The sequence below is a fragment of the Dryas octopetala genome, chromosome 6, assembly GCF_963921425.1.
Source record: "Dryas octopetala chromosome 6, drDryOcto1.1, whole genome shotgun sequence".
Classification (NCBI taxonomy): Eukaryota; Viridiplantae; Streptophyta; class Magnoliopsida; order Rosales; family Rosaceae; genus Dryas; species Dryas octopetala.
The window spans coordinates 13,918,640-13,928,777 of record NC_141371.1 but is presented as its reverse complement, the minus strand read 5'-3'; the positions used below and the strand labels follow the sequence as shown (position 1 = coordinate 13,928,777).

The following is a 10,138-nucleotide window of genomic DNA, read 5'->3' as shown; positions in this document are numbered from 1 at the left end:
ATGTCTGACGGAGGTCCTATCCTCGACCAAGTCGACAACACCCCGCTGGTTGACAAGCGAGGTAAGAAGACTGCCGAATCTGATCAGGAAGAGTACATCCAACGATTGGAGGCTCAGCTCCAACGAACCCAGGAACAGCTCGACCTCCAAAAAGGTGCAACACAGCTTTATGAGCGACTCCTCCGTGACAGGGAAGGACATACCACTCCCCGGAGTGGTGAGAGGAGGAACCCCCATGACAGGGACGAACACACCACTCTCCGGAGTGGTGAGATGAGGGATCCCCCCCGAAGGGACCAAAATGTTCCCCGCCAATTGGATGTAGGGCAAGGTAGCCATCCGCCCCCAGGTTTCCAAAAGAGACTTATCCACCCGGTCAGCCGGGCTCGATCTGGCGAGCATCCCACCCGCTCTGAAGAGTTCCACATTTACCGGGACTGTCGTCATCTGCTCGACGACAACCGCTCTCCACATTTACCGGGACTGTCGTCATTTAGCGGACGAACCGGGGCGAATCCAACCCGCGTCCCCGAGACTTGGAGGAGGAGCAGGGGCGATCCAACCCGCGCCCCCGAGACTTGGAGGAGGAACAGGCCCCCCGTCCCAAGCGACGACGGGGAGAAGAGCAGGTCCTCTCGGCTGGGCGCCGCGCAGAAAGTAACACTTACATAAGTGAACAAGTCGCTGACTCCGGTAACAGCGGCTCTCTTCCACCAGACCAGCTCCAGCAACTTCTCATGGACATCAGTGAGCGCCTGAAAAGAGTGGAAGGAGGAAGTCGGGGTGGGCACCCATCTTTAGAAACAAGGGAACTGCCTGGACCTTTCACAGCTCGCATCCTATCTACTCCTCCGGTTGGCGACGTCCGACCTCCCAAAATCACTCCATACACAGGGAAGGAAGACCCATATGACCACCTCATGAGTTTCCGATCCGCTCTGGAATCTAAGGGTGCTGATGACATTACGAAGTGTCGAATCTTCCCTTCCACCCTCTCTGGCAGTGCAAGGGACTGGTTCTACCAACTTCCTCCGGGCTCGGTTGATTGCTTCAACGAGCTCCGAGAGCTCTTCCTGGGCCAGTATATCATCCAAACCGATAGAATTTACACCACGGATGACCTGACGCGGGTCCGCCAGGGCAGCAGGGAATCCCTCCGGGAATACATCACTCGATTTCAGCTAGAACGATCTCGGTGTCGCGATTGTGATGAGAAGGTAGCCTTCGCTGCTTTCAAGGGTGGTCTCCTAGAGGGGGACTTCTTGTTTGAACTCAACCGCCGCAACCCGCGCACCTACAAAGAACTTATGCAAGAGGCCATTGCCTATGCTACTGCGGAATTCAAAACATATGGGAAGAAGCCGCCCACCATGGATCGCCCAAGTACCGACCAGGCCATCATAGTGCCACCCCAGCCCAAGCCCTACTCAGGTAACCAGCATGGGGGGTCCGGGAAAAAGTTCAGTAAATTCACCAAGAAGCAATTTGGTGATGGTAGAGGTGGAGGACAACGAAGGGAGGAAACTTATCAGACATCCTACGCCTCCAGGTTCAAAGTCTATACAATTCTCACTGTTACTTATACAGAATTGTATCCTCAGATCAAGGACATCCTTCCCAAGCTCCCACCCCGCCCACCACAAACACGGTACCGGGCCAACAAGAACTTCTTTTGCCTTTATCATAATGACCATGGCCATGACACCGAGGCATGCAGAGCCTTTAAAGAGGCAATAGAAACTTTGGTACAGGAAGGAAAATTGGATGGCTTTATAGACAAGGAGGCCACCGAGAAGGCCAAGGCCGAAGGACAACGACGGGGGCGGGTCAATACCATCTGTGGGGGCCCGACCCTCGCTGGCAACTCCAACAGGGCTAGGAAGGAATACGCCCGAAGTGCTCAGCAATGCTCCGGCGTTATGGCTGTAGACCTCCACCGTGGAAAAAAGACTCCTAAGATCGGGTGGTCGCCCATTTCCTTTGCTGAGGAAGAGAAACGTGATTTGATCTTCCCACACGATGACCCCTTGGTCATCGAAGCCACCATAGCTAATTTTGATGTGGCTCGGATCCTTGTCGATTGTGGTAGCTCCGTCAACATCCTCTTCGCCTCCGCCTTCACAGCTCTTGGGATTGACCAAGAGAGGCTTGACCGGTCGGTCGCTCCTTTACTTAGCTTTTCGGGATTTATGGTCACCCCTCTTGGCGGGATCTACCTTCCACTCACCCTTGGGAGGTATCCTTCGTCCGCTACCACAACCACTCAGTTTTTGGTGGTCGACTGCCCCACAGCGTACAACGTCATCCTGGGACGACCAGCCCTTAACCAACTGAAGGTTATGATTTCCACTCACTTGCTTCTGATTAAGTTCCCGACCCCATGTGGCACGGGGGTAGTCAAAGGCAACCAAGTGTCAGCCAGGTCCTGCCATACGACTTCCGTCAAGAAGAAGAAAGAGGCCATGCCCTCTATGGCTGTTTCTGTCTCCCCTACCTGCCCTACCCCGGACCCTCCCGAAGATCCCCGTGATTCATCTTTCAGAGCTATCGCCCAACCAGATGACAATCATGTGGAAGAAGTTCTAATCTCACCTGCCTACCCGGACCGCAGGGTACGGGTCGGAACCCAACTCAGTGTTGCTCTCCGAGATGAACTCATCAACTTCCTTCGTGCCAATGCTGAAGTCTTTGCCTGGTCCTATGATGACATGCCTGGGATCTCTCCGGAGGTGATCTCCCATCGCCTAAGTCTTAATCCGCGGCACCGCCCCGTCCGCCAAAAGCGCAGGCAGTACAAGCCCGAAATCTATGCTGCTATGAAGGAAGAAGTCGACAAGTTACAGAAAATTGGTTTCATCCGCGAGGTTTCCTACCCGGATTGGCTGGCCAATGTTGTGATGGTCAAAAAATCAAATGGCAAGTGGCAGATGTGCGTCGACTTCACTGACCTCAACAAGGCCTGCCCCAAGGATAGCTTTCCTCTTCCTCGAATTGACCAACTGGTTGATGCCACAGCAGGCCATGCACTCCTTAGTTTCATGGACGCCTACTCCGGCTATAACCAAATCCTTATGCACAGCTCCGACCAGGACAATACGGCCTTCATTACTGACAGGGGCCTATATTGTTACAAAGTCATGCCTTTCGGACTCAAAAATGCCGGGGCCACCTACCAGCGTTTGGTCAATTCCATTTTTTCAGAATACATTGGTAAGTCCATGGAGGTCTATGTGGACGACATGCTTGTCAAGAGTGTCCGGGCAGAGGACCACGTCCACAAACTTTCTGAGATGTTTTCCGTGCTCAAGAAGTACCAAATGCGCCTGAACCCTGCCAAGTGCACGTTCGGCGTATTTTCGGGAAAATTCCTTGGCTTCATGGTGAGCCAAAGGGGGATCGAGGCCAACCCTGAAAAAATCAAAGCCTTGATCGATATGCAATCTCCCAGGACTCAGAAGGAAGTGCAGAGCCTAACGGGCAGGGTCGCCGCCTTGACACGATTCATATCCAAGGCCACTGACCGTTGCGCCCCATTCTTCAAAACCCTTAAGGCTCGGACAAAATACATTGACTGGACTCCGGAGTGTGAGAAGGCCTTCCAAGATCTAAAAGAGTACATGGGCAAATCACCTCTACTTTCTAAACCCGAGCCAGGGGAAGAGCTACTCCTCTACTTGTCTGTTTCCCTGACAGCCACCAGCTCAGTTCTAATTCGACTTGAGGACAGGGTTGAGCACCCGGTGTGATATACCAGCAAGGCCCTGCAAGATGCTGAGACCAGATATCCAGAGATAGAAAAATTAGCCCTTGCCTTGGTTACATCAGCCCGGCGCCTCCGCCCATACTTCCAGGCTCATCCTATCGTGGTTCTCACCAATCAACCACTTAGGCAAGTATTGCAGCGCCCTGAGGTCTCTGGCCGACTTATCAAATGGTCCATCGAGTTGAGCGAATTTGACATTTCCTACCGCCCACGGCCCGCAATCAAGGGACAAGCCATCGCAGACTTCATTTCAGAGTCTACATTCCTACCCGAGACTGAGCCCTCCTCCGCCATTGTGTCGACCACCGATCCACCAACTTCTTCTACTCCGGCAATCAGGCCGGATCGCCCAATCTGGTCTTTATATGTTGATGGGTCTTCTAATCAACAGGGCAGTGGAGCCGGACTTGTTTTGATCGCCCCTGACCAGACCACCATTGAGTATGCTCTTCGCTTCGGCTTCGGCTTCCAGGCATCCAACAATGAGGCTGAATATGAGGCCCTCATTGCCGGCTTATCTTTGGCACTACATATGGACGTGGAGCAACTCCGAATCTACAGCGATTCTCAACTTGTGGTGAACCAGGTCACACAGGAATACCAGACCAAGGGTGAGCGCATGACCGCCTACTTCACCAAAGTTCAAAGCTTACTCAATCAATTCTCAGCATACCAGCTCATACAAATCCCTAGGGCGGACAATGAAAGGGCGGATGCCTTAGCTCGCCTTGCCTCGGCAGTCGACCATGAACCTGGGAGGTCTGTCCCAGTTGAGTTCTTACCTCAGCGCAGCATTGATGTTATGGAAGTCTGCCAATCTGCGCAACAAGCTAGTTGGATGGACCCTCTTCTTGCATTTCTTAAGCATGGGAACCCACCCGCGGACAAGGCTGAGGCTCGGCGCCTTCGCCATAGAGCTTCCCGGTACACCATTATTAACGACAAGTTATACAAGCGGGGCTTCTCCCTGCCATACTTGCGCTGCCTTACCCCCGAACAAGGCGACTACATCCTCCGGGAGATCCATGAAGGGGTATGTGGCAATCATGCAGGAGCCCACTCTTTAGCCCACAAGGCCATTCGCCAAGGCTATTATTGGCCGACCCTCTGCGCTGATGCAAGGAAGCTCACCCAGAAATGCATCAAGTGCCAAAAATTTGCAACTTTTCCGCACCAACCACCCGAGCCCCTAACTACCATGAATAGTCCTTGGCCCTTTGCCCAATGGGGCATTGACTTAATCGGACCAATGACCGAAGGGAAGGGCAAGGTCAAAATGGCAGTAGTCGCGGTGGACTACTTCACTAAGTGGGCAGAGGCCGAGCCCTTGGCAAAGGCAACCACCCAGACCATCAAGAGCTTTGTATGGAAGAATATAATTTGCCGCTTTGGTCTCCCTTACGCCATTATCACTGACAATGGCAAGCAGTTCGACAACAAAGAGTTCAAGTCATTTTGCTCCGCCTTCAACATCAAGGTTTTCTTTGCCTCTCCTAGTCATCCTCAGGCCAACGGGCAGGTCGAGGCAGTCAACAAGACCATTAAACATACCTTGAAGACCAAGCTTGATGCAAAGAAGGGCAAGTGGCCTGACCTCCTACCCGAAGTCTTATGGTCCTACCGGACGACTTGTCGATCCTCGACCGGGGAAACCCCCTTTTCTTTGGCCTTTGCTTCTGAAGCCGTCATCCCAGTTGAGGTTGGGCTTGCCTCTTACCGCCTCGACACATTTCAGCCTGAGCACAATGCTGACCAGCTAGCCCTCAGTCTCGACCTCGCTGAAGAGCATCGGGCCCAGGCTGAGCTACACAAGTACGCCTACCAGCAACGGGCTACTCGATACTACAATTCTAAAGTTAAGCCTCGCCACTTCCGAGTGGGGGACTGGGTCCTGCGCAGCACTACCTTGGCCAAAACAGGTGCTCTGAAACCTAATTGGGAAGGACCGTATGAGATTATTGAAGTCATCCGCCCAGGCACATATCGGCTCCGCGCCACAACCGGCAAGGAACTCGGCCACCCTTGGCACGCCGAGCACCTCCGCTACTTTTACAAGTAGACAAATGTTGTACCCCCCGGGGACTTTTTTCAATTTTATCTATGTTATCACTTCCAATAAATACAAGTCCTACCACGGACACATTTTTCTTCATTTTTATTTAAAGTGTTAATTGGCTGTATGGCCCCCGGGCCATCAGACATCCGACCCTGCCCATATCCGCCCATGCATTCAAGGGAAGCTAAGTACCATGCATTCAGGGCGCGGCTATGGCAAATGCATTCAAGGGAAACTAAGTACCATGCATTCACGAAAGTCCTACCACGGACACGTTCTTCTTCATTTTTATTCAAAGTGTTAATTGGCTGTATGGACCCCCGGGCCATCAGACAGCCGACCCTGCCCATATCCGCCCCATGCATTCAAGGGAAGCTAAGTACCATGCATTCAGGGCGCGGCTATGACAAATGCATTCAAGGGAAACTAAGTACCATGCGTTCACGGGAAAATCAATTTCATGCATCCAAGGGAAACTAAGTACCATGCATTCGATAAAAATCTGCAATACCATGTATTCAAAAGAAGGGCATCCTACCCCATAACGGGTCGGACACCCTCCAAATCATCCAAATAACAATAAGTACAAAACTTAATAATCAAAAGAGTTTGCAAGTTGGCACGGGCCACATCCGACCCGACCATACAACTCAAATCAAAATAGGGTAATGGTCCGCCCACCCCTGCCCCCGGGCCATAAGTGCAACAGATGCCTATTTGGGATCCTCTCCTATATCACGCTCTCCAACTGGGGATGCTATATCCTCATGCTCTACCTCCTGGGCACCTTCCTCCGGGACGTTGCCAGGCACTTCGTTGCCAGCCCCTAGCAGACCACGCACGCGGTCCCAGTCAAAGTCAGGGCACATCTCCTCGAGCTCCAATTTGCAATCGCCAAAGCCCATGGCATAGCCGCTGTTGTACTCATTGTCCAACTCCTGCCTAGCCTGGTCCGCCTCTTGCTTAGCTTGGCTCAGCTCCTGCCCGCTCTGCTCCAACTCCTGCCTAGCCTGGTCTGCCTCCTTCCTGGCCTGCAGCAGCTCGGCCTGCAACGCCTGGTTCTGGGCAACCAGGGTACCGACCCTCTCCTCAGCTGAGAGCGCTCTGTCCTTCCACACCACGAAGCTCGACATCTCGTCCTTCATCTTCTCCACCGTGGCCAGGACCCTAACATGTGCCTGATAAGTGAAGAACAGTGCCTGCCAGGTCGGATGCCACGAAAATGTTATCACAAGCTATAAAGTTTAAACTTTGGACATCTCGTCATACTATACCACTTCCCCTTACCTGGGACTGCTCAGTAAAGGCCCGCTGCAAGACGGATAGTGGCTCAACCTCATCGCCAATCACCCGGTCATCCCTCCCCTTCTTCAGGGATCCTCCAAAGTCTGTCACTGCCTGTTGTGCCAGACGATCCTCCTCTGGGACTGGATCAGACGCAGTGGCTGTGGCTGCCCTCTTGCCCTCTCTCCCGGGCTCGGCCGCATCTAATACCGTCTTCCTTTTCCTCCCGGGAGAAGCCGCCTTCGGAACCTGGGTGTTGGTAGACCCACCATGCCTCATACCCCCGGGCACCGTTGCGCCTCTACTTGCATTCCCCTGGGACGAGCCACCTCCGACCAACAGCGCCCCCATCATCATCCTCCTCTGAGCGGGCGGGGCATGACCAACCGGTCTACTTGTTTTCTTCGTGTTGGCCATCTTCACTGAAAGACCAAAATAAAATTCAATGAGCACAAATTATTATCTCATCAACTACTACTCCAAGAGGGGAAGTACAGAAGCTCACCTGGGACTCCGAAGCCGTACTTGGCCAACTTTTCAGGAGACAAGAGGTAGGCAGCGCTCAACTTTCGAGCAGGTCGGCTAAGCACTCTTCGCACCTCTTCCGCGCTATCCTCCGACAATGGAAGCTTCTCCCACTCACCCCCTGCAAAATCAAACAACAAAAGACGACTATCAGTATAAGCAGAACATCAGCTAATAATCCAAGTGTACATAGACCAATGCATCGGCTCAGCCAGGCAACCTATTATGTGGAAATTTGTTGGCACCCTATTCATGGTCCTCCTCTCACTCCGGCCAAACTCCCAGGCTCCGCTCGCAAAGAACCATTTTTTCTTCCACTCCTTGTGAGCGTCTGGGTGGCCTACCTGTATTTGGCGAGTCGCCCCATCGGTGAACTGCCCGTTCGCCAACTGCGAGCAGTACACCCAACCCCGCAATTTGGGACTCGACTTAATTTCAAACAAGTGTGAAAATTGAGCCATACTCGGGGCACCATACCCCTCATCCCGGAACATCACATACAACCCAATTAATGTTCTCCAACTATTGGGCGTCAGCTGAGCTGGTGCAATCCCTAACTTCCTCAACATATACTGGAAATAGGGGTGGAGAGGAAGTCTAAACCCATGGTGGAAACTCTTGGCAAAACACAAAATATGCCCCTCCGGCGGGTCACTCAAGACATCATCCTCTCCCGGGAGGCTCAGGTGGATATAATCGGGAATGTGGAACTCTACCCTCAATTTTTCAAGGTCCTCCTCCGTCATCCTATTCTCACACAACCCATCCACGGACCAGTAAGGCACACTGCGCCCACCCACATCATCACAACTAGTGGGTGTCTCTCCATCATCGCTGTCCTCACTACCAGTGCCTTTTCCCTCACTTCCCATCACCATGGACAAGCTCTCCTGGACGGTCTTGAGCACTTTGCCCACCCCCATATTTTCACACCCCATCCGGGGTCGAGGCATATTTGGCCTCATCGGCGTCCCATCACTTGTGGACACCCGATCAGACTCCATAGAACTGTTATCATCTGAGGAAGCCATGGAATGTCCGACCTCAGCACACCTGCTCATCCAAGACAACACCATGGACATATCAGATCAATACTGGTTTACCACCCCCCCATATGTGCTCTTCTACCCCCAATTTGGGACCATTCACCCAATCACCTTTTCACATGCTCAGCCACCAATCATTTATCAAAGCAAATATTCACAATATCAATTCAAGCAGACAGGCCATAAAAACACAAGCCTTTACCTGTATTGCGCGGCTCCAACGGCTCAGACGGGTTCCGACCCACTTATCTTGTCTCCTCCGTACTTAGCCACAAACCACAACAATCAATAAATTACAAAGTCAAAAAATGAAGGCATGTTGCCTACCCAGTGCTCGGCAAGGCTCCGACCCACTTGCACCTCCACCTGCCCCTACTCACATCATCCACAAAATTCACAAACAGAATTTCAAGGTCCGCCTCAGGCTGGACGACCACAACTTCTCAAGGTTCTCAATTTTCAAAGGCAAAATCAATATATCAAGTGGGTCAAAAAAATTTTTTTTATTTGAATTGCCTACCTCAAAGTGTGAAAATCAAGCAGCACCACCTCCAGCCCATGCACACCAACCCGAACCAAGCAAGGCAGCCCACCACCCCCGCGCCAAGGCACACAGCCGCCCTCTCCAACGTCCGCGTACACGGATCCGGCCCGCCCAGCCAGCTGCGCCACCAGCCTCCCTTCGCACAGCAGCCGCCCCGAGCTGCGCTCCCTTCGCACAGCAGCCGCCTCGAGCTGCACTCCCTTCGCACAGCAGCCACCCGCGCACCCGAGCCGCGACAGCTACTCGCGTTCAGCCGCGACAGAGCCCGAGCCCGAGCCCCCTGCTCGTCCACCCACCGCGCCAAAAACTCCGGCCCGAGCCTCCCCTGCACAACGCCTCGACGAGACAGCCCGACCCGCGCCTCCACTGCAGACCCGAGCTCGGCGTGAAACACTCCGACCCGAGCAGAGCCGCTTCGACGAGACAGCCCGACCCGCGCACTCCCTCACCCACCCGAGCAGAGCCTCTGACCCGCGCGCTCCCTCCCTCCGCCCCGAGCACAGATCCGGCCCGGCCTCTCCTTTCTTCCGACCCGAGCTCCGCTGCTCCGCCCCCCACAAAGGCTCCGACCTGCTCTCCCTTCTTCCGACCCGCAGCCCTCGGATCCTATGCCACCGACCCGGGCTCTCCCTTATTCCGAGCCCTCCCCTCACAAATCCCACCCGAGCAGCTCTTCCTTTTTTTTTTTTCCTATTTCGAAAACACACTGCTCTTTGATTGGTTTTTGATAACACCCACTCTCTCTCTCTCCAAAAGCCTTCTACAGTAACAAATGTGAGATTTGGGGTGGGTCTTTTATATCTGAGCTCTACACTGTAATTCTACCATCTTCCTTACAGACGGGAACATCCCACCATTAAAATCGGACGAAGTTTACTGGGATTACATCAAGTGTCTACTGCTCGGAATACAGGGTGACC

The 10,138-nt window shown here is 53.2% G+C and overlaps 1 protein-coding gene across 1 annotated transcript; it reads left to right on the top strand.

Annotated features, from left to right (window-relative positions):
• On the top strand, positions 1-5,822 carry LOC147282616 (uncharacterized). Its single transcript, XM_086248239.1, has 3 exons — positions 1-629; positions 701-3,676; positions 3,755-5,822. The coding sequence occupies exons 1-3, from the start codon at positions 1-3 to the stop codon at positions 5,820-5,822; spliced, it is 5,673 nt and encodes a 1,890-aa protein (XP_086104365.1).
• The last annotated feature ends 4,316 nt before the right edge of the window (positions 5,823-10,138 follow it).

Excerpts from the sequence above, each read along its gene's own strand:
- LOC147282616 (XM_086248239.1), top strand. The coding sequence starts at position 1 with ATGTCTGACGGAGGTCCTATCCTCGACCAAGTCGACAACACCCCGCTG. Across the intron at positions 630-700 it reads GACGACGGGGAGAAGAGCAG|CGGCTCTCTTCCACCAGACC; the intron begins GTCCTCTCGGCT and ends CTCCGGTAACAG. Across the intron at positions 3,677-3,754 it reads GAAGAGCTACTCCTCTACTT|CAAGGCCCTGCAAGATGCTG; the intron begins GTCTGTTTCCCT and ends GTGATATACCAG.